This window comes from Corvus cornix, chromosome 9 (assembly GCF_000738735.6).
Source record: "Corvus cornix cornix isolate S_Up_H32 chromosome 9, ASM73873v5, whole genome shotgun sequence".
Lineage (NCBI taxonomy): Eukaryota > Metazoa > Chordata > Aves > Passeriformes > Corvidae > Corvus > Corvus cornix.
Genome location: NC_046339.1, coordinates 202070 through 226895, shown reverse-complemented (window position 1 = coordinate 226895; position 24826 = coordinate 202070). Strand labels below are relative to the sequence as shown.

At 41.0% G+C, this 24826-nt stretch overlaps 2 protein-coding genes across 3 annotated transcripts in view; one reads left to right on the top strand and one right to left on the bottom strand.

The window, feature by feature from the left end:
* RNF13 (ring finger protein 13) overlaps positions 1 to 18615 on the bottom strand; it is a 30193-nt gene extending 11578 nt beyond the window's left edge. The window contains exons 1-5 of one of the 2 annotated variants that reach the window (XM_010397473.3): positions 18527 to 18615; positions 12784 to 12911; positions 9826 to 9906; positions 4010 to 4135; positions 1487 to 1574 (exon numbers count right to left, since the gene is read on the bottom strand). In XM_010397473.3, coding sequence (XP_010395775.1) covers positions 1487 to 1574; positions 4010 to 4135; positions 9826 to 9906; positions 12784 to 12897 — 409 coding nt within the window. In that variant the 5' untranslated portion in view covers positions 12898 to 12911; positions 18527 to 18615. Of the gene's footprint in view, positions 1 to 1486; positions 1575 to 4009; positions 4136 to 9825; positions 9907 to 12783; positions 12912 to 18495 lie in introns of both variants that reach the window. The other variant, XM_010397474.2, reaches the window with a different exon arrangement.
* Positions 18616 to 19846: 1231 nt separating this feature from the next.
* COMMD2 (COMM domain containing 2) lies at positions 19847 to 23783 on the top strand. Its single transcript, XM_039557189.1, has 5 exons — positions 19847 to 19949; positions 20036 to 20113; positions 20580 to 20662; positions 21899 to 22072; positions 22565 to 23783. The coding sequence occupies exons 1-5, from the start codon at positions 19883 to 19885 to the stop codon at positions 22760 to 22762; spliced, it is 600 nt and encodes a 199-aa protein (XP_039413123.1). The 5' UTR covers positions 19847 to 19882; the 3' UTR covers positions 22763 to 23783.
* Positions 23784 to 24826: the final 1043 nt, after the last annotated feature.

Sequence of the window (24826 nt, the reverse complement as noted above, 5' to 3'; positions counted from 1 at the left end):
ACACCATTCTTTACTCATATTCAAGCAAATCACACAGTTCCATTGATTTCCAGAATTTCTGGAAACTTACATGATTTTGTGATCTGATTCTGTAAGTTTTAATTAATCTGTCTTCCCTCCTTTTCACCCCAAACATAAATAAACATACTGGAAACAACTGTGGCTAGATAAGGTCAAAAAGAAGAAAGAAGAAAATTAACAAGTCCCACATCTTTATTTCAGTCCCAAGAAACTGGATGAACTGTTGCCTTCTCTGTTTACCAGTGAAGGTAGTAATAAATGAAAACTTATTGAAAGATAAATCCCATATTCTAGAAAACCTTCTCCTCAGCTTCACTTTATACTGATTCTCCCCCTAATGCTTCGCATTTAAGGCTCAAAGTAACCTGAGTTTAGTCCATCTCAAAGCAGTCAGGTTCCCCAAGGCAAAAGCACACATGGCTGAACAGTACCTCACACTATGAGGTCTGTGTTTGTTGCGGACTTGTTCTACATTTTGGTTACTCAGTGAAATCTGAAAATAAGATTCACATGGGTTGAGAATTCATTAAACCCCCTTTCATGTAACTGCCTGAGCTACTCAGCTCCCATTTAGTTTGTCAAAGTTCATTCCTACTTTACCCAATGGCATTTCCACTGGAAAAAAATTTATTTTCCTCTTATTTTCCTATTCCATATTGAACAAGTTGAAAAACTGGACAAAATAAAGAAATGCCACAAAGAAAGCAGTAACAGCACTAGAAACACAAAGCTCATACCACAGAACAAATCCAACATTCTGACTAGATTTCAAGATGTTCTGAACATATTCAGTCCATGAAGGTTAAAACTGGAACAGCTAACACAAGAACCAAATAGTAAATGGTGCATCGGTCTTTAAATACTTTTTTTCCAACTGAAAAACTGCAAGTAAGTGCACATGATATACTAGAATCCATTTGTCCAGAGAACAGGAAGATGTACCTAACAGCGCAACAACAAACTGGAATGACTATCATGGATGAACTTCATGATCTTAAAAGTTTTTTCCACCCTAAAGGGTTCTATGATTCTAAATACTAAAATGTCATATTATAAAGGGTTCCATGATTCTAAATACTAAAATATCATATTATAAAGTTTTTCCTTCCAAATGTGAGTTTTCTACTTTTCCTATATTTCTACTTAATTAACAACACACCAGCTATTTTCCACATCAGTAATATAAATCTAGCCCAGAACACCTGAACTAAAATTTGAAGGAAAATTAAAAGAAACATTCAGAGAAGGCACAAGTCAATGTATTTGTTCCTATGCAAATATCTCCTGTTACTAAATGTTAAAAGCAGGAGGATTTCTCTGGGTTTTTTGTTTAGTTTGGTTGTGGTTTTTGTTTTTGTGGTGGTGGTTTTGTGGTTGAGGTTTTGAGGGGGTTTTGGTGGTGCTGCTGTTTCCAGTCGGTGAAATGATATTCAAACAGGAGAGAAGAAGTGATACCTGTACTTACTGTCGTTGGATCCCATGCTTATGAGGTCATCAGAATCAACATTGTGAACTATAGCTGCCTTGTATCCAGCTCTCTGGGCATTTAAGACCTGTAAGCCACACAAAATACTTACTGGAAAGAATATTGCTTCCAAATACAGTGACTGTGAAAGTCTGCTTTCTGAGATAAGGTACACTTTGACAAAGTGATTAATATGAACGTAATTTGCACTTATAAACCAAGTGTCACCTTTCAAAGCAAAATTGTATCATTGTTCTTATACTCATGTAGTTATTGTTTTAGAAAGCCATTTTAATATTGTCTGCAGACAGACTATCTATATATATTAAAAATAGAATTTAAAACTTTCTATGGGTAGTTAAAAACATTTGATTGCAATTGAAAATAAAGGCACTAACTTACTTTGGTAATCTAGAAATTACCACTTGATAGTTCATGAAGTCAGATGAGCAGTATCTTTTCTGTGCTTTAGAGATGGGGAATATCTCGCCTGAAAGCCTGGGTATAAGAAGCTTTCTCATGGAGAAGTGCAAAATTATAACTACAGGTACAAAATTATTAACATCCTGTGTACCAGTTATATTACTAATACAGACTCCCCTTTTCATCAATACAATGAAAATCCAAGGTCCATGTAAATGGCATTTACTGCAGTGACTATTACCAACATAAACTTAGCTAAATTACAACTGTTCATCTTGGATATTGCTTTTACTGCATCCGCCACAGTATAAAAAACTCATTGCAAGCTGCAAAAAGCACTTAGAGCACCTTGAGAAACTTTTGGTTTCATCCCAACAACATTGATTCTCTTCCCATATTGCTAATGACTATATTTCAAACATCAGAAGAATGTTACTGGAAAATGCAGAATAGACACCTTGAGAAATCCCAATATTACAAAAAACCAAAAAAAAAAAAAAAAAGTAAATCCATTTAAGATGTTAACATACATGCATGGTTGGGAGTTTGGCCAATATTGCATCACCCCAGAGAATATCCATAGTGCATACATAAAGAAATCAAGAAAAAACTATGTACCTGCACTTGTCATTTTCAACATAAAACAGAAAGAGAGAGACAACTTTCAATTTTTGTTAAAATATGCATTCTGTCGGTCAAGTAGTTGATGGGTAATCCAGCTCACATCTCAGCACACATGCCACTTTCTGGCAGAAACTTTAAGGGAAAATGCTGTACTATGCATGCAATTATACAATGCAATACTGCAGGAGTATTAACAATATACTAAAGATGTGGATTCGCTGGGCACAAAGTATGCAGATACCCATGCTCACCTTGGAACTGCTGATCCACTTGCTACTTTGCTCTTTGTCTAACAAGAAATGAGTGGGAACCCCCTTTCCTATCAACATACGGAATATAAAACGTAACCAAAAATTCTTACATACAGAGCTCCAGTGACATAATCCATAAAGGACTGACTATGGAGACCTCTCAACGGCAATGCAGAAGTCTTCCAAATTCAGACCTGTTCCTTTAACCATGTCTCCAGAAGCAATACTGTCCCGTCAGTGTATGGACAACAATTAGACAGACAAAGAGGACATGGAACAAAAGGCAAGTAGCCATTTGTCCCCCTTTCTTTTCCCACTGAGCCATATGCACACGTGGTGGCAGGATCCCCAGGACAGGCTATGTGCCATTCCCAAGTCTGATGTGAAGGCAGATTACATGCAGCGAACCTGCCTCTGCAGGTGCAATCTACAGTCTACGTAGAATTTATATGTTTCAATTACCACATAACTGAACTTACCACACAGCAGCAAAAGCAAATCCAGCTGAATCTCTTTTTAGTTCACGAAAGTGAACAACAAATTGAAGAGCCCTGCTTTTCTTAAGACATCCTTAGCTGCCCCATTTTATCAGGTTAATTTCCAAGAAAACCACAGTCAAACACAAGTCATTCTAATTTTGCATTTTTAAAATCATAGAATGTTAAGGGTTGGAAGGGACCTTAAAGATCAAGTGGCTGGAGCATGTCCAGAGAAGGGAATGGAACTGGGGAAGGGTCTGAAGCACAAGGAGTGGCTGAGGGAGCTTGGGGGCTCAGCCTGGAGAAAAGGAGGTTCACAGGTGACCTTCTCACTCTCTACAACTCTGACAGGAGGGTACAGCCAGGTGGGAGTAGGGCTCTTGTCCCAGGCAACCATCAGTAACACCAGGGGACACAGTCTTAAGCTGTGCCAGAGGACATGAGGAAGAATTTCTTCACAGAAAGGGTGGTAAAACATTGGAAGGGGCTGCCCAGGGAGGTGGTAGTCTCCATCCCTGAAGATGTTTAATGAAAGACTGGACACGGCACGCAGTGCTCGGGTGTAGTTGACATAATGGTGTTTAGTCACAGGTAGGTTATTGGCTGGACTTGGTGAGCTCTGCTTTATCTGTCTGGAGACAATAAAATTCTCCCTCCCCTTCGTATCAGTATCTATTCCACTGTTAGTGACAGATATTTTTCTGAAGCACCTCTGAAACAGAGGGTGAGGGGAAATCAAATCTTACCTTGACATCAAAGTTGCACTCCAGCCTTCGGATTAACACAATAAAAGCACCAGAGGAGTTGTCTCTCAGAGGAGGTGGCGCTATAGGCTCACATGCATTCTCTGGTTTGGAATTTATTAGAAATCCCTAGAAAACAGGAGCAGAAACAGAAGCTTCATTTCTCTTTAACAAAAGGGGGTTGATAGGCAAGTATATGGAAAGAAAACTGCACATTTTCATACAATAGCTAAACAAATTCTTATTATCAGCTCAGTCCTATACCATAGCAAGATTTCTGCTACTTCCCTGATTACGTATTTTGATTCATCAGAATCTTTATGTCTGTAAAGAATTAGAAAGTTTGAAAGAAAATACAGTTTTTCTAATCCCATCATACTCAGACTTTGCAGTGTAACGCAAGATACAATAAGATGGCATATACTACATTAATATAGTGTAACTATTATTCAAAGACATATGGAGACTAATCAAGAAATCAGAAGTACAATGGCCTAAGAAGCACCAACACAAACTCAGAACTCACCAATTAACAACAGAACACAAGCAAAGTTCCATGTATGACCCCAGCACCGACCTAGCATACAAAATAGTTGGTTTGCTGTGATAAGAAAAGATCACTCAATAAGCTACAGCTGAAAGCTTCACAGAAGTAGGAAATTCTGGCAATATCGACTTTGAAGCAATCTTTCAGTTGTTTTTAGGTGGCTGAGCTCTCCACCACTGAAAATGTCGAAGTAGAAACTCTCATAACCTCACACTTTACATCTGCTGAAAACTTCTACAGCTTCTCTCACAGGAAGCACGCTCACCTGAATATGGGATGTGCCGGCATGAGTTCCACTCCCCAATGCTGCGACTTCAAGGCTGACTACTCCCTTCAGCCCTCCTCCCCAGTGCCAGAACTACTCCGTACTGCCACACACAACAGTGCCAGTAGCACACGAGGCACATTGTACAGCACTGCCTGTCCAAACTCTGAAGGGAGTGGGCTGGCCCTTTTCCCCTTGGTAGAATGGGCTTGCTTCCTTGGTCAGCTCTCTAGATCACCTGAGAAGGAGCTTCTTGATTAGCTAGCTTAATGTTAGTTAATTAACTATTAGGTTGCTATTAACTAGTCTCCCCTTTGTTAAGTCTCTTCACAACATATTGTGATACCAAACTACAGAAAAATCCAGACTGGACACCCAGAGAAGTTTTGCCTACCCTTCACATGAAATACCCTCTCTAACACTAATGCAGCAGAACAGCATTTTACAGAGGAATATTCCTACCAGACTTGCAAATTATCATATAGCTAAAGAGAGGTAAATTGCAAAAAAAAAAAAAAAAAAAAGTAAGTAGTGTGTTTCATGCAAATAAAGATCATGAGAACTTGCACTGCTGTGGGCTGAAGAAATTACTGCTACATGTCTAGATATATCCTAAGCTTTCAGTTTTCACCGACAGCTTTAGATAGAGATGTCATCAGCTGTTTAGAAATATATATAATAAATACATAATTGCATATCAATGTACAAGTTAACTGTCAGTTTAAATATATAGAATATGTGTAAGTTTTTATATACAGTTTATATACACAAACATAATACACATACACAAATATGTATGATAGTCTATATATACACAGTGTATATTTATATGAACCATCAGTTTAAACGTACTTTTAATTCTTTATATATAATCTTATACTTTAAAAATATGTTATTCATAAAGTTTAATTAAAACATAGGGAAGAAATTTTGTTTTGAGGAATTTAGTTTTGCAATAATATAATTTTTGGCAGAGTGGCTGCACCAGCAATCTTGTTCTTTGCCAAGTTCATGGTGACAGGCACAACACTACAAAGTCTGTAACAATCTAAAGCAATAACCACTGAAAATTTTAAACTGAGTTGCTGACAGCCAAATGTAGGTTGCTAAGGTTCCCCAATTCATACAGCACACACTGCTGGACTCACTGCACATGGCTCCATGCAAAGTCTTTTCTCGACTTTAACTAGGCTGGCCCTTGGGGAACCAACTGCATTCTATGGAGAGGTTTTACACGAATCACACAACACCGTGTTACAGATCAAGAAATGCATCTACAGAAGCCAAAGGCCAGCTATGATTGGACCATCTTGTCCTTAATGCTACCATACATTCTTAACTGTCTATAATCGAGGAACTATTTAACTGAGGAGTACTTACATTTATGCTTTGGTACCAGTTACCATAGAATCTGACAGATTGTGTTTTACAACTTGCATACTAATAAATCTTCATCACAAGCATTGAAAGAGTATACCATTTGCATCCTATTGTAACAAATATCATAGCAATTTTTAAAAGTAATTAAAACCTTAATGCAAAGAAAAAGTTTTAGTATAATATTCAGGTCTAAAACTCCATTTCTACACGTGTGATGACATCTACCTTAATTAAGACACAGAGCTCTCTAACAGTTAAAAAGGTCAGAATCAAAGCTCCTTACATCTATTTTTGGTGTATTAAATTGGCTCACTACTTGGGTAAATCATTTAATCACCCCCTGATTCTCCATATAGTCAGTAAACAACTACACAGCTTTAACACACCTTCTCCCCATGATAACAGCCACTGGACATGGAAACGAAGCCTTCTTGAGGGGAACTGCAGAGAAATTCCTGAGTTACAGGAATTCTCACAGTACTTCATTACCCTTTGGGATTAAAAGGGCAACGTGAAAATAAAGAGTGATCCACCCTTTTACCTTAACACCAGCTTCTTTTTTTTGCATAGTGGTTACTCTCAACACTGCAACATTAATAATGCTGCAGAGGCAGTTTTGGGGCCATACGGCTACAGACAGACGTAACACAAAAGCAACTCCCTGCCCTCACGGGCTATTAATGGTCTCCATAGGGGTGTATATACAAACTCCCCTTCTCCAGAATTTGCAAGGTGGTCTGCCTAAATTTTTGTATACGAATTCTAAGCTGTAAAAGCATATAGATCTCAGTCATAAACCCTCATACAATGTTCAAAGGGACAGCAAGACAAATAAATCACAGCCGCATGACTGATTCCATGTAGCCACTTCCACAGCAAAAAAAAGTAAGGAAGCCTGAACTTCCCACAAGCCCTAAACTGCCTGGATGGCCAGACACAACCACCTTTCTCGCAGACAAGTGTTTCAACTGCCGGAGTGGAAGAGAAAATACATTTTATCCAAAATGAACAAACTTACTAACACTGACTGTACAAATGTGACTCTAAAGGAAACAAATGGCTCCTGTCACTGCAGAGCACCTCAGGTCAGGCAGCCAGAAAGAAGGAGCATGCCCCTTGGTGCTGAACTCGGCACAACACACCAAAAAGCATCAGCTGCGTAATCTCAGCAACAAACAGCCTCAGAGAATGTGAAGACTACAACTGAACTGGATATTCATCTGGCTTTTAAGTACTTTTCTAAGCAACAGGACTACGACACCAGTTCACAGTGTTAACATCACCATATGTAGTTTATTTTTAAACAATTTAGTTTCTACCTCCTCGATCTTACATTACAGAGATAAAAGGAATAAAAGCCTTCACACCAGTTACTACTGCCACCAGTATGTCTGGACAGCTACTACCTTAGCAGAACCCAGAAAGAGCAGAATGTGCCTTATCATCACTGTCTAAGGAAGATACATTTATTTAACCTCTCACAGTTCCTTCCCATTTTCCTTTCAACTTAATCTCTCTCCTGTTAATTTCACTCAGTCCACCTACACATCTTCCTGTGTTCAAAGTGAAGGTACTGACCACACCACGACACGAAAAGTAATTATCCTGCTGCACAAAACATTCTTGCTGCTGCATTTCAGAAGACATTGGGTCTTCAGAATTTCTAATCCAGCACAAAATAATGATACAGCCTAACCTGTATTCCCATGGCCATATCCATCTTGGACAGTTTTTGCACATTAATCATCTTGCATGAAGTCAATATAGTTTTTCCCTTTCCAGTTCCATTAACATCTGCAAACCTTTACATCTTACTTCTGTCTTCTCTAATCCTAGGTGCATTTTACAATTTCATATAGTATAAATACTTACATGTCTTTCCATGTCAATGAAAATGGGATTAAGAAAACTTAAAAAAAATTTTTCTGCTAACTCAATAGATGATCACTAGGTGAGCACTTTCTAAATGCCTTCTCTTGACAGTATTATGATCGCTTCTCAAGTCACAGCCCAGCATCCCTAGCCCAACATGATGCTATTTCAAGAAGACACTCTAACAGAAAAGTAACAAAAACATATATGTGTATCTGCATTTTCCCCACTTATTGATACAGAGTAAAATAAAAGAGCACTAGTGCAGCCCATCCTTGAAGGGGCACTGGAAGAATGGCCGGACCTTCTCACCTGCTATGGGGTATGGACTGCAATTGAAATGAAACCATGTAAGGAGAGGGTACAGGACCAATTACAACCCCTGCCCCTGGCCCCAGTGCTGGGCACAACGCACAGGCACCATGGCAGAGCTGCAGCCCCTGACCGTCTCTATTCAGCAGCTTGAGAAATGCAACAAGAGGAGCGAACTGACAACAGTTGTAACTTCCCAAAAAACAGAGCTACAATTGCTTTACACAGCACAAAATGTGGGCCACACGTAAGGAAATCTCTCTTGCCTTGCCACCCTTCACAACATGAAAGGGCTTGCCAAAATATGACTGTATGGAGACAATGAATCTTCCAAATACATTTTTCAAAAAATTGTATCAGAACAAAATTAAGTCTGGCATCTGCTGATTCCAGTGCAAGGTAACTGACACCATGTATCAGTATTGCCATCAAAACAGAAACAACAGCAGTCTACCAAACTTACCTTAGATTTCCATTATTTACCTATTTTTAATTAATTCATTAAAAATTTTCAACAAATTCTCCTTAAGTAGACAAAGACTACCAAAATCCTCTTCTTAGGAAAAGAATCTGCCTATTCACAGGCAACATCTGTTTGCACATTTGTTTTGTTTGAGCAGCTGATTAATAATTTCTGTCCTTATTTTTCCTTGAACTACATTCCTTTAATTTTTATCTTTTCTAGCTTATGGAGGAAACGTTCAGCAGATACAGTTCTCTCTATATATATTCAACATTCAAATTCAATCTAGCACTTCCCAATCAAATCTGTCATTATCCCGAACCCTTTGTGCCCCACACTGGGTGCCAAAAAGGATTGTGGGGGTTTTACCCCATCCAGTCCTCAAGCCCCGTGCAGCTGCTCACTCACTCCCCCACCAGCAGGATCAGGGAGAGAATGGGAAGGGTAGAAGCTAAAGAACTTGTGGGTTGAGATAAAGACAGTTTAATAGGAAAAGCAAAAGCCACACACACAAGCAAAGGAAAACAAAGAATTCATTCACTGCTTCCCACAGGCAGGCAGGTGTTCAGCCACCTCCAGGAGAGCAGGGCCCCATCACACACAACAGTGACTTGGGAAGACAAACACCATACTCAAAAGTCCCCTCCTTTCTCTTCTCCCCACTTTATATACTGAGCATGATGTCATACGGTCTGGAATATCCCTTTGATCCTTTTGGGTCCTCTGTCCTGGCTGTGTCTTCTCCCAGACTCCCATGCACTCCCAACTTCCTCACCAGTGTGGCAGTAGGAGGAACAGAAAAGACCTTGGCTCTGTATAATCAGCAACAACAAAATCATCTCTATATTATCACCTGTGTTCAGCACAAACCCAAAACACAGCTCCATACCAGACACTGAGAAGAAAATAAACTCTAGCCCAGCTTATACCAGCACAAGATATATATATATATATACAGATAGATAGATATATATGTTTACCTTCAAGCCTTCTGCTGGCAGTCTGTAGCCAAATCTAGCAGGTAGATCATCAAAAGTCTGGGTTCCATTTTCAAGGTTATACTAAGAGAAAAATTTTTTTAAAAAAATTAGGTTTCCAGCAAGACAGAAATAGTTAACAAGTATAAACAAAACCAAACAACACTGTGTATTTTTTTAGATTAAAACATTTATCAGACATAGGACATCCTGTGACCATGTCAATGAAATCACAAAATTGTTTATTCCACCTATTTCTACTCATATGGTAACATCATTCTTTTCTTATCTAGCTGTCAAAACAAGAAAGTAAGTAACAGATATTTTGTTGAATTATTTATATGGTAAATTTCTCTTTCTACTGCCTAAAATTCAAATACCATCATATCAGCAGAACAGAAACTACTAACAAACCAAGCGAGCAAAAATCTGAAGAGCTGGGACATTTGGATGTGGAGTTTTCATTGGATGGTGGTGGTGGGTGTTTTGCCCTGAATTCATTGGTGTACAGGGAAGAACAGCTTTTAAGAGGTGCTTCACTGTAGACAAAGAATAGCCTCCCTATGCCATCCCTTCCCAATTCCCTGCTATACATTCGGATTAGTAGCTGAAAAGTATCTCTTTGGTTTTGTTTTATAATAACTATGAGCTTTCATTTTAAAACAGAAAAATACTGTAAAAGACCTCAAATCTGTGGAAGCTTTGTTCCCCCTTTCTTTGTTCATCTTCTCTGGCTATATAACATGCCTGACCAATGCAGAATTCACACAAAAAAAAGTGCTAAGTGTATGTATGGTATATTTTTTCATTAAAAAAAAGTGTTTCCTGCAAAAGTTGTGAACTCTACAGTTAACTGACTTGAACGTGCATCAGCTGTTTAATTAAACAGTTTAGCAAGTCAGAAGTGTTTGTCTATTCATCATATCATCCAGCTGTCACACAGAACAGCCACGTAAGGATCGTGTTTGCTCCAGAGGGCTGTTTCCTACAAGCCAGGCTTAGACAAGGGAGCTCAAATTATAGTTCAGAGAAAAACAGTGCCATGATTTATCTGAAGTCTTCCAAAGGAGCAACATTTTGAAGGAGCCTTCTTCCCACAAACTTTGAGGGGAAAGAGGTAGGAATGGAGCCAAATTTCAAGGAAGCTTCTTTGTTCTGTGTAACCAATGTGCTCCACACAACCTCTCCTCTTGACCTTCCACCACAGAGAGCACCAGTGCACCACCTTCTTCCATCCACCTTCTTCAAAATGTCCTGAGCTCGTGCTACTGTCAGTTTTCCCTTGAATCACTTGGCAAGCCCCCGCTTAAGCCAGGAGTTCATCACAAACCTATTTCTTTTTACCCCTTTTCTACAAAATAACCAATCCTGTCTCACATGCACATAACAGCATTTTACACAGACATGACCCTTTGAGGCTGCAACTATACGAGAACACAGAAGCATAAAACCGCTCCCAAATTAAAAGGGAAAAGAACTTCTTTCCTTGGCAAACCCAAAACTCTGGAAAGAATTTTGCTAACAAAGGGATAATCATTAAACCGTGAAATCTCTCAAGACTGTAAGTGATCTGTACACCAGCAATTCCATGTGACACAGTGCAAACATTCCCTCTTCTGAGCATCTCTTAAGCATTCCACTGGCTTCTTTGTATAGAAGTTTAGTGTCTAGTTCATCTCTTCATTTCTGCCTTCAAGATATTCTCACAATAAATCTGCAACTTCCAAATATCCAAGAAGAAAAGACACTTTGTTTTTACATGGAATTATTTTAGAATACTACACGCAAAAGCTTAAGTAGAAAAAAAAAAAAAATCAAACTAAACTTCCAAAATGCCCTATTTTTCTTTTTTGATGTTGGGGTGGGTTGTTTCTTTTGCTTTAAATAACTTTTCTAAGAGAGGAAGAAGCAAGAACAAAAGTTAAGCTTTTATGAAAAGAGGAAGCACAGGCTTGGTGACAGAGAAAAGGGAGGAAAGGGAAATTGTGTTTACCGTAGGAAGACAGTTTAAAATTTCACAATAAAATGGTGGTGTCAGTGCCATAATAAAGCAATTATCTATTTGCATTGTTTCTTTATATTGTTTCTACAAGAAGCATTTATACAATAGTAACAACCTGAGAATCCAAATAACACGCTTTAGTTTTCATCAACCCCACTTTACCGCAAACTTTTAAGTATTTTTATTTTAATATTTGTCTCCTAGAGTTTGTCACTCTGTTCTCCAAAACTGGTATGACATTAACAACTCTTCTCCATATCACTGGAACAAGCAGCCTACAGTAATTAGGTTTAATTATTTCAGTAGCTTAAGCTCTATCCTACAAAGACATTTATAACTTTCTCCTTAAAATGCCACAATATATTGAATTGGTAATAAACAGCACAGCAACAGCTTTTACCACTGATCTGTGTTCATTATACTGTTTATTAACCTCATCATTTCAAATTCTACACACCCAAAAATTACTTTCCTTAATGACAGCAGGTATCTTCAGCTACTTAAAAATTACATCTAGGTGTAATATACACAAAAACTCTTACTGACAAGGCCTCCAGCACACACAAATAAATTACACTAGCCATAGAAGATAATTTATTTATTTTCAGTAACCCTAGAAAATAGCACCCATCACCAAAACTTAAACTGCTGTCTAAACCAAAGCATGGAATTCTTTTAACAGGGTTATAACAGTCTACAGGACATCTGGTCAGAGTGGACCTTTGTAAATGACTATGGGAATTAGGTGCTCTCACTGTCATGGTACCTGACAAACCATCTGTAAACCCATTTGAAAATGTACAACTTATTGTTTATTGAAGTAAACTGTTAAGGCAATTCCATTCCAAGCAACCTGATACAGCATTTATTCTATTAACTGATTCATTAATAGAATAGTTGAAGAGATGATTCAATTTTATAGAGATTTCATCCATTTAGAAAAATATTATTATACTTACTGCTAAAATATCTGCCTCCACAGGTAAAAGATTCAGGAAGGCAAATAACTGCACAGTCACAATAGTGTATATCTGAGTGGCAGACAACATCAGCATTCCTATTGACAACAGCATATTTTATTCAATACCTGCAAAAAAAGAATCAGAGTCAAAGCACACAGCAAATACTTTCCTGTGTCATTTTACGGGACTCTTGATCACTTAAAACTTTTCTGCTAAAGAAGTGTGCAAAATGTTATTCAATGTATACCTCGAGAAACAAATAATCTTAGTTATTATGATTACTTTAGAAGTTCCTTTTGCTAGAAGCATGTAACCTCCATGGGAGGGACTGCATGCATAAACTACAAAAATTTTAAGAGCAAGACTTCAAAAGGCTTTAGGCACCACAAACCAATGCAAGGGGTACAAAGGGATGAACATTCTACATTATACTAATCATCCTTAGACACATTTTAAACTTCCCTTCTTCTAGCATAAATCCAAATCAGCAAAATTCCTGATGTACCTGGAATAATTCCACTAAAAGTACGTATTCCAAATATACACTTGCAAAAGCAATGTGATACCAAGTTTAAGAAAAACCAGTTCTATCAACCTCCGAGAAACTCAGAGACGCTCCAATGTGACACATGCCTTGGGCAGCAGCTCTGATCTCCTGGAAAGCATGTGCATTTTTGAGAACTTTAAAAACAAGTGACATAACTATTATGTAAAATTTGCTTAGGTGCACTTCCCAAGCTCATGACTTTAAAAGGAAGTAAATTCTGCTTTGCTAATAAATGTACAACAAAACCAGGAGCAAACCCCAACAGCTTGTGTCGGAAAATGGAGGGGGCTTGTTTCCTAACAGATTAGATTGTGCTTTTAGATTGCTCATTTATCATTCGTCAGTTTAAAAAAAAAAAAAAAAAAAAAAAGCGGGGAGAGGGGTTACGAGAACAAAACCAAACATTTTAATACTTTTCCTTTGCCAAGGATTTTTTTAAAATGTATTAAATAAACAAAGGACCTGAATGCCTTCCTTGTATGAGCAATGACATTGCACTCTTACTTAAGTCATTGGGAGTAACAAAATACCCTCAAAACAAAATCCCAAGAAACAAACAAAACAAGAACAAAACAAAAGGACACCAAACATTTGCATGAACAGAACTTTGAACTCCCCCTCAAATTCAATACGTGCATTAGCTACAATGGTTAATAGATTTCATTCCATTAGGCTTAGGGTCATACTTGTGTTTGAAACCACAGAATTTGTCCCATCAAATACAACACAAATATTATAAAGACAGAATGTTTGAATTCTAAACATTTCTATTCTTTCTTGCACAGAAAAATCTAACACAACATAATACACCCCAGTACTGCTGTTCAGAGACTCGGTGCTCTCTGAAATGAATTACAGATTACTTTCCACTCGTCTCTTCCAAACAATTATTCTTCTGGCTTCAATGAGAGTCCTGATCTAGATCACAAACATGATTCATGGTGAAATGTAATTTCTGTGACTGATTAAGTCTGTGAAAGACCAATTTCCTCCACACTTACTATAGGACCTGCAAACCTGTGCTCTCACAATTCATGAACAACATGGCGCAAATTTGCAACATCCACTCAGTATCATGTTTAACGTAGTAAGAAATGGTGTTTCTGCAAACTTTTATCTCAAATGTTCAATACCATGTGTCCATAGGTATTTCATCCAATGCGGAGCTTTCAGTTCATAACACAAACACAAGGTAATTTCATAGTCTGCACTCAGAGGTAAAAATTCCACTAGCAAAATTGTAAAGTCAAGCATCCAAAACCAGTTGCAGCAACAGGTGAGAAGGTGAGATTTAGCCTCCATTTGTGCTGTCGAGAAATGCAATCAACTGGAGGAATGGTTAGCTGACAAAGGGATAGAGACTTTCAGAGAGCAAAGACTTGGGAGGTGGGAAAGAATCCTAGCAAGATGCCCAAATTTCTCCTCCATTTCCCATGAGCTACATGTAGAGGCTTCTATCCTATTGGATGTTCCCAAAATACAGGATGGATTACTTCCATGCCTCTCTTCCCCTAAAAAAATTAAACTAGCATTTGTTCTCTCTTACATCTTTACTGACTTTACCCTTTCACTTTCTTTTCCCCAGATGTTATATTCTATCATCTTTATTTCATTAAAGCAGAATTCCCACCAATGCAGCTTCACCAAAGTGCCAGTTTAAGATATTTTGGATCATTTATTAACAGCCTTTCCATCTACAGCACTCTAGAGACAACAATTACTGTTCATCTCTCTATCATGCTCCTACAATCTGCCCATCCTACCGAGTTCAGCTGGACAGATTAAGCAACACAAGCTCAAAGAGAAAAAGACTTGGTGGGATTCTGTGCTGTGATCCACCTGGATGGACAACAGCCTTTGTCTGCTGGACACAGTCTTAAAAGAGAATGACAGAGAACTCTTTCACATAGAAAGTTTATTCTATTTAAAGTTTATTATTTAACAGAACTTCTAATGGAGGTAATGCATTTTAGTGCTTGAACTACTACTTTTTTGGTTTTCTTTTACAAGGACTACCTAAACAACAAAAACTCCTTAGGACAATTTTCCATTTCTATTCCATGGTCTATTGCAGCCTCCCCCAACTAGCCTCTTGCTTACTGCTTTGGCACAGAGTAAGAGAGGTGCATATACCCTAACCATTATTAATTCCTAGAAAGTCCCTGCCATCAAGAACAGCCCCATGAGAATGGTGGCAGTCACTGTGAGTGCCCAGCAGCCAGGAAGAACCTCCAGCTGAGTGCCCGCTTCTAAAAGCCACAACCCAGCACCACAGAGCAGGGCCTCTGCACCCAGGTGTCACTACTGACCATCCCTGTCTGTACTGCTGCTATGGGCACAATGCAGTCTGGAGACGCACAACAATCAGCTGTCCACAGAGGAACTTCAGATTTCTCTCCTGCTGAGCTACAACATGACTGTGGACAAGCAACCTCTTTAAGAACACAGAAAGCACAAAGTATCTTATTCCCTTTATAAAAGCTCACACCTAAACATGATCAAGCTAGAAAACCCAACATTCAGAATTTAAATACACACGATAAAGTACACCTCATACTCAAGGGTACAAAACAAGCACCAATGAAGTGTTACATTCAGCAGGAAATCTAACCCCTTTCACTACTGAATGTAAGAGAATTGTATGGTCCACAGATGGATGACTAAGTCTCTCTAGAGATTCTTCCAGTCTCAAAGTAAGATATTACTGGAAATTACACAAAATAGTTGCAACACAAAACAACAGAAATGGATCAATTTCTGATTTCAAGATAGATGTAAGAATTAAAATAATTCACAGACAAGTTTTAAAAGTGGACAGTATGCGCTTAATAATATAATTATCCAAACTCCTCTAACTTCTTTTACTAGAGTAATTAAAAGTACTTCACAAACAACTCAATTAGGTCATCCAAAACGTTTGATGAAGCAATTTTTTGTCAAAAACCTCCAAATCGTGGCTTCTTATATAAATAGTTCCATGTGAACTTGTTTTCATTTGACTGTAGATATTTCTTCTGAAAACAGTCTGTTGACTTAACTGGGAAATCATAGCCAACACTACTACTTTCTTCTTCAGAATCTAGAAACACCTAAGAATTCCGGTCCTGACCTATCCTTCATGGGTTTTCCAAGCAAAAAGCATTGTCGCATGATGTGAAGTTCTCAACATTAAAGCAAACACCAGAGAGAAAGATTTGATTTAAGCTAACATGAAGATAATTGGAATTCATTATTACTACTTAGAGAAAACAGCTGATACTTTCACAAACAGTTCTCATGATTCTAACTTGGTCAGAATCAGACATATAATGCTTTGTGAAATTTTCAACTGGTTCACAGAAATGAAGTTACACTCACGGGAAAGAAATGGTAGTGAGTTACAAAATTAATGAACTTTTATTACTAAATTAACATTTATCACCTTCTCTCATCAGCCTGCCCTAAAAAAGAGGACATCGGTGAAACTGGAAGGATAAAAGAACCATTGTTTCAAAAATACAGCCATTTTTACTATGACAGAAGCAACAATACACTTGAAGCTATCATAGCACTTTAACCAACAAAGTAAATTCAGCACAGAGAACAGCACTAAGAGAGCATTAAGCAAGGCTAGGAAATACCAGAATTAAAGTGGTGCTTGCAAACAACATGCATATACAGCGTAGTCTTCCCGGTCAAAGTTACATACACACAAATTCTTCTATGCTCAGGATCTGCTGCCTCAAATGCAAGCCAAAAAGCCTCACAATTCCTGAAATTCCATGGCTCTTTGGAAAGCATGCCCCCTCTCAGCTGAGAGAGGCAGCTCAAAGCACACAGAAATGCAGATGTGTGGAAAAGGACTATACTGTAAATCACATAAAATAAGTTAAACCTGACTGCAGTAACCTTCCGCACTTTACACCTGATTTGCCAGTGTGTAAAGACAAAGTTTTCCTTAACTTTGAGCATTTCTTCCCACTCTCCATGCTCGAACTCACAAACCAAACTGAGCCTGAGGTGCTGCACCCCTCTGTCACAGGACTGAACAGGACAGAAATGAGGAGGAGAAAATGTGGAGTGTGCTGGACCAGCATAGTTATGAGCAGTAAGACACCCCTGAAGTAAACACACTAAGCACATTTAAGATAGAGGTCACAAAGATGTTACACAGCTTGAGACATAGACAAGAACTTTCACAGCTTTTGGCAAATATTCACAAATCAGGCTTCACAAACCACACATAAAAATGAATTTTTCAGACATTTATATCTCAATCAACTTAAAATGTGTTTCAGAGCAGAATACAACACAAAGCAATTCCATGTTCATGTTTCAGCTCTCTCAGTAAAACAGCTTTTCCCTCCCACTTCTGAAAAAAACCAACAACTTGTACATCTGTATGAAACAAACTTAAACTCTATTATTTAAAAGCCAAATAATATTATAATCCTGACAGCAATCACAAAAAACCATATGAACATACAGAAACTTTGTGACAAATTCCAAATATTTTGGTAGATTGGGCTGCACCTTCCAAAATTTCATAAGCAGAAGAGGAACAAAAACTAGATAGCTAATAACAGTAAGTCTCACTCACATTCTCTAATCCCCCCATATCTGAATTCTTCCATTTTGATGCCATCATATCATTACTGACACAAATCTCCACCTCAGACCTATCACAAAACTGGACAGTGACGCACGCAAAGATCAGCATTGACACCTGTTAAGATGCAGGAACAATTCCTCTCCCTTAATTTTACCGTTTTTACTAAGAACTGGGCTTTCAGCCAGTCAGACTCCACACTACTCGTTATCCTGCAAACCTAACCAGCACCTCGGAGCACAGCCAGTCTCAACAATCATACACCCGGCAAAGACGAAACGCGCGAGCAGGGGTCGAGCTTCCACCGGGCCAGGAGCGACGCTCGGGGAGCTCTCCAGAGGCCTCCGCTCCCCTCATCTCCCTCCCGCGGTCCCGGGCAGTGCCGGGACCGTGGCCGCTCCAGCTGGGCTCGGACCTGGCTGGGCCTAAGCCGCCCACGGAACCGGGCCCCGCCTCACCACTCCAAGGGTGGAGGCGAATAAGCGCTGCGCAATGGAGCACCAGGCCCGTAAGTGTTCAGCCGCCGCACAGCCTAAGCGCCCAGGGTGCCTAGCGGCCGCGCCCCAATACTCACCTGCTGCCCGGGGGACCCACCCCGCGCTCACCTGCGGCCCGCAGCCCCGCGGTCCCTGGGCGGCCTAGGCCGACGCCATGGCGCCTTCCGTGCGATCGGCGCCCGCGCCGGAAGTCCCGCCCGCCGCCGCGGGCAGCGGCTTGGGACAACCCATTGGCCACAAGGGCTGTCGCTCAACTGCGGCGGGGCGGGCCTAACTCCGCTGGGGGGCGTGGCTCCGCATTGGCTCCCGCCCTGCCGCCAGGGGGCGCGCGGGGCCAAGGCGGAGCCCTCAGCACGCAGCAGCACGGGCGTAGGGATGTGTATGTGGAGTTCCTATGGCTGGAGGATGTCTTGTCTTAAATCCTAAAGCCAAACTCTCGGCCGAGAGAGGAGAAGACAACTAACCTGAGTGTAAGGACTCCCACCAGCTTCACAGGAACTTGTGCCTATTTCCCAGCCATAACATTACAAATATTTCCATGTAGATATATCTATGACAATTTTTAAGTTTGTAAATTGAAAAAACTTATGCTGGAACACACAGCATTTCACCTAGGAGTCTTATTGAAACTGCATCTGCATGTATGATTCTGTAATTTGTATTCAGAGTTTGAAGCTAAAACTTGACAACGTTTTAATAGTGTAATTTACTCCATATAAAGAAGCTGGCTTCAGTCACTGGGATAGCCTGTGTCTGTGACTGCCAGTCTTGCAGAAAACTGCAGCATTGTCTGAGCAAAAGCTAGTGCTTCCAGGTGTTAACAAAATGCAGTGATGGTTTTTTTTCCACTCACGTTTTCCAAACATTCTGTTCTAAAAAAACCTTCAAAAGTTGTTCAGCCTTTGTGTTTAACAAAATGAACTGTCTCTTAAAGGTAAAACAGTTATGAGACGTTGTTATATATAACTTTAATAACTTAGGGGGGTGTTGGTTGGTTGTTGTTGGCTTTATTTAACAAGGGACACGCATTTTGCTGTGGTTTCAGCACACCGGAGCAGCAGCGTCAGCGTCTGGATTACACAGCCAGATCTCCGCGTTACCGGGGCTGTATATGGAAGTGGGCTTGAACTGCTGCTTGAAGGTGGAATAACAGAATAATCAGGAAGGAAAGGAAACACAAAATCTGTTACCCCGCTTCAGCACAGCTCTGTAAGACAGAAGAATGGTTTCGCTGCAGCAACACGCACTTGGGGAGAGCCATCACTCGGTCCGTCCCCGGTACAACCCTTGCTCGCTCTCCCATAGCTTCCCGGGCAAGTCACAGCCTCGCTGCCCCAGGACACTCCCGACTGCCGGAGCTGCCGCGCCCCCAGGGCGGCCGCAGCCGCGTCCCCGCAGGCCCCGGCCCCGCGCAGGCGCCTGCGGGGCACCGCCCCTTCCGGCGGTGGTGGCCGAGCTGCGGCGATGCTGCTGGTGCTGTCGGCGGAGCACCGGGCGCACCTGGGCTGTTTGCCGCGGGCCGGCGGCGGAGGTCGGGGCCGCGAGGGCTCCGCGGGCGGGAGGGAACCGAGCCGGGCCGGGGCTGCAGCGGGGTCTCTTCTCTCTCTATCTTTACAGCCATCGGCGAGCTGGGGCGCCTGGCACTGGAGCAGCTGCGGCGAGGAGCGGCACCGCGGGCCTGTGAGACCGCCGCCAGTGAGAGCGGGGTCGTAGGGAGCGGGGGGACCGGGCCGGGCCGTAGTGATTTCGCGGCAGGAGGGCGGGAATGCGGTGGGCTCTGCGCCGGCCACGAAGGACCCCCGAGTCCCCGGTGCACGGCGGTGCGGGGCCGAGGGAACGGGCCGGCGGCATGGAGCTCCAGCATCGCGGGGGTCGGTGCTTCGTGCCCTCTGTGGGGAGGGCTACAGAGATCTCTTTTCCGACCCAAAGCCTTCTCTGTACCATGCCATAAGACACTGGTTTGTGTTTTTCTTAGGTTTTTGCTTTTGGTGGTTTGGTTTGAGAGGGTTTCTGATATGCTGTACATTATTATTTGAAGGGTGTGAAACTCTCTTTTTCTTTCCTAAACATATTTTGCACGTTAAGCATTGGATAAATTTGCAGCTTTGAGTCTCATTGCTGTGGCAGTTAGCAAGTAAAGCACTTTGTGCTTTCTTTAAAGGAAAGCTCAACATTGGCGTTGACACCATTCAGCACGGGGTAGAAGGACTAGTGTATCTTCTAACTGAGAGTTCCAAGCTTATGGCAAGTATACCTTTCCGTAAGGGGGGGAATACACTCAAGAGATGTCTTCTGAACACTTAGACCTCTAAAAATACTGATAAATGGGGAAAACATAGCTCAAAATTTTAATGACATGTATTGTTTTAATTTCAGAAAAAGATATCTCATGCTGTTGTATTATTGAAATATTGCATCTGCATATATAACTCTGGAATTTGTATTCAGTATCTGAAGTGAAAACTTGACAAATAGTGTAATTTACTACATATGGAGAAACTCACTTCAGGATTAAGCTCTAAATAATAAAACTCAAGCGAAGAGTTTGTTGTTCAGCTACTTTACAGGATGTGGGCTAGACTAGCCCCCTGGTCAGCATTCCTTGTCTTTGTCCAATGTGGGTTTGAGAGCTTTTTCAGCTCTTGGCATCAAAAGTTTGAGTGGGTATAAGCAAATACTAAAAGATTAGTAGTTGGACAATTACTGTTTCCATTGGAAAGATTTGTAACTATTGATATAGTAGAATATTGAGCAATGACTACATGGAGAAGGGCTACAGAGACAAGGAATGCCAGATTAAACTCATGCTCCCAAGAGGAGGTGGGGAGGGGATGGAAATGGTGCAGAGCCTTTACTTGAAACAAGGACTCTTGACTGACGGGTTATAGTGCACTGTGGTAGAATGTGGTTGGTTACAGACTGTGTTTGTGGGGTGGTGCATTGGAGAGGTAAGATGGCATTTTCTGTGGAGTCAGTAACAGCTTTCCCAATGCTGCGTCAGGCTGCTGCAGTCAGCGCAAAGGCCGTGACCTGTGAAGCTTCTCCTGCCCTTGGGACAGGAGCGTGAACAATGTGCCTTGTGCTGCTCACATGCAGATGGCTGCTGGGTGTTTGTAGTCTGGTTATCAGTGGCACAGTAGCACCCTGACAAGTGGATTCATGCAGCATGTCCTGCCTTGTGACACAGCTGAGGTGCTCCCTCATGCTGTGTTTTGGCCTTTGATGTGAAGGCTTACATGTGAGGGGGTCGAATGTTCTTCTTTAAAAAAACTTCCTGAATCTCATGCAAATCTGCAGTAATACGTCAACATCTTTAAAACCTGGATATTTGTTTTGTCCAAGGTGTAGAATTGTACTTGGACATTCCTGCAGGAAAATAACTGCACCATAGCATATGTGATGTTTGGTTACAGTTTTACCTGGTTTTCAAGAAACAATAATTATATAGTTCCATATTAAGGCCTAAATTGTTATTTCTAGATTTCTGAGGTTGATTTCCAAGATTCCATTCATGTTTTGGGATTCTCAGATGAATTGAACAAATCCTTGCTCCAGCTATACCTTGACAACAGGAAAGAGATCAGGAGCATTCTTGGAGAGCTGGCACCAAGGCTTCCTAGCTACCACAGTCTGGAGTGGAGACTGGATGTGCAGGTGACTTCCCTGATGTTTTTAGTATTCCATAGTTTATTTCACTTTTTTTTAACATAATAAAGACCTGCTAAACAATGTAAAAATAATTGAGGCAGCAGTACTTCTTGTATTTAAAACTGATATGACTTTGTTAGTGCCCCACAGCCAGTTGTGAGATAAACAGGATACGCAATGATGCAAAGTACTTGTTGCCTGATGAAAATTGAGTTCATGGCTCTATTGGTGTTTTTAACATATTAACATATACTAAACATATTTGGTCTTGATTATCACCTAATTTTCAGAAACATTATGAAAGCATTGATTAAAGTGGGTTAGTATTCCTTAATTTTAAAACACAATAGTAGCTTGTGTGTATCTTTAATGTGTATGAAAAGGGTTTCTGAACAGTCCTTCAGGCAGGTTCTACAAACCTGATGAGAACTGTTAAGTACAAACATTGATAACCATCAATCATTTCCCTGTTCCCATCCCACTGAACCCCTCCTGCAGCTTGCAAGCAGAAGTCTGAGACAACAGATCAAGCCTGCTGTGACTATGAAGCTACATCTTAACCAAAATGAAGATCAAACTGCCCAGGTGTTGCAAACTGACCCTGCTACCCTTCTCCACCTTATCCAGCAACTGGAGCAGGCGTTGGGGGAGATGAAGATGAACCACTGCAGAAGAATAGTGCGCAACATGAAATAAACTTGATTCCTCTCTGCTCTCTTACTAAGCAGTTTGTGAAACAACTCAGAACACTGCTCATAAATAACATTTTGAGGAAAAACAAACATCTGGATCAGATGAACTGCTTTCCTGTGCCAGGATCTTGAGCCAGTATTTACCGGCCGAATGTCTTCGGCTGCCAACTTTGCACATCTGCCTGAGACAAGATGGGTAATTGGATTTGCTTTACTTGCAAATTTAGGCCTTCAGTATGCTATGCTGAGAATTTCTGTAGCTCTAAACTAGTATAGTTCTGCTTAAGCTTTCCTACATCAAGTAGAACTCTCATTATTACATGAAGCTGTACATTGATTGTTACATTTACCAAGTAATTTTTTCCCTTTTTGCTTCTGCTTTGAAATTTTTTTTAACCCCTGTACTGCACAGGAACGTTTCAGAACGTTTCTCCCACCTAGACTTAGGTGTGTGTGAGAGTCCACGTGGGACTGCTTCTGAGGATTCAGTCAGGGTGAGGGCTCATGTTACACTGCTGCTCTACCTTGCTCTGGTGTAGCTGAGCTGTCACTCCCATTAGCAGAGCCTGCTGTGACCCCATGAGGCAGCTGATGCTTTCTGCAGGCCACTGGGCTGGCAAGCTGGTTATACATGAAGGTGATCTGAAAATCTGCAAAAGCGAAGTAATGGGTGAAGAGGCAGGTTAAGAATAGCATTAACTTCTGCTGACTGGTCTTTGTGCTGTGTTGCCACAGTTTGTGTTCCCCTGTTTGAGTAGTCATAATGGCACGACCAGCTATTGCAACAGAAATTATGCTTTTCCATTGTTAAAAAAATGTCTAATAAAGATTATGTCAAAAGCTACTTTTCAGTTGTATCCTAATGCAGTATTTTGCAGCTTTTGTGAGTATAACTAGTTTTACTAATCAATGTTTTTGTGTCACTACTGAGGGTGCACCATAGCATACAGATTCTACAATAACTGTATTTACTGTCTTTCATGGAAATACCATAAACTTCTTTATTTACTGTGTTTTTACATTCACAAATGCATTCTTTTCTTTCTGTTTTGAATTTTTGTAGCTGTGAGAGGTATTATTTCAAATCAAGTGTTTTAAGAAAAGTCAGTTCTCTAGAACATGGACTTGCCTATTCTCCAATTGCTGTGTGCAGCATGGTGATGGTGTAAACAAATTGAAGTTCCTCTCATATGTGAATCAGTAAAGTGTTTCTTTTACCATTGTTGTGGTATGACACTGGCCAAATACCAGGCACCCACAAAAATTGCTCACTCACCCTCCCCTGCCACAGCTGGGCAGAGGAGAGAAAAATTTAATGAAGGCTTCATGAGTGGAGATAAGGACTCGGAGAAAACACTCCAAGGGCAAAACAGGCTCAACTTAGAAGTACAAAGTGAAATTATTACTAACAAAATCAAGAGGAGGATAATGAGAAGTAGAATAAACCCTTAATTCCCCCAGGCCCTCCCTCCTTCCCACTGACAGTGCAAAGAGACAGGGCGGGGGGGGGGGGTTTGGTCAGTTCGTCACCCGAGGTTTTCTTCCACTGCTCAGGGAGAGGAGTCCTTCCCCTGTGAGGCCATGGGGTCCCTTCCACGGGAGACAGTTCTCCGTGAACTTCTTCAACGTGATTCCAATCTCACAAGCAGCAGTCCTCCCAAAACTGCTGCATTGTGAGTCCCTCTTATGGGCACACGGTCCTCCCAAAACTGCTGCAATGTGGGTCACTCTTCACGGGGTGCAGTCCTGCAAGGCCAGGCTGCTCCAGCCTGAAAGCAGGGCCCTCTCTCTCCACTGGGTCTCCCACTGGATCATAGCCTCCTCCAGGCATCCACCCGCTCCAGCACGGGCACCTCCCCACGGGCTGCGGGTGGATCTCTGCATCCCCCGGGGATCCCCAGGGGCTGCAGGGGCACAGCTGCTCCACCATGGTCTCACCATGGCCTGCAGAGGAATCTCGGCTCTGGCTCCTGAAGCACCTCCTCCCCCTCCTTCTCCACTGCCCTTGGCGTCTCCATGTTCTTTCCCTCACATGTTCTCACCTCCTCCTCTGGCTAGAAAAATCTGA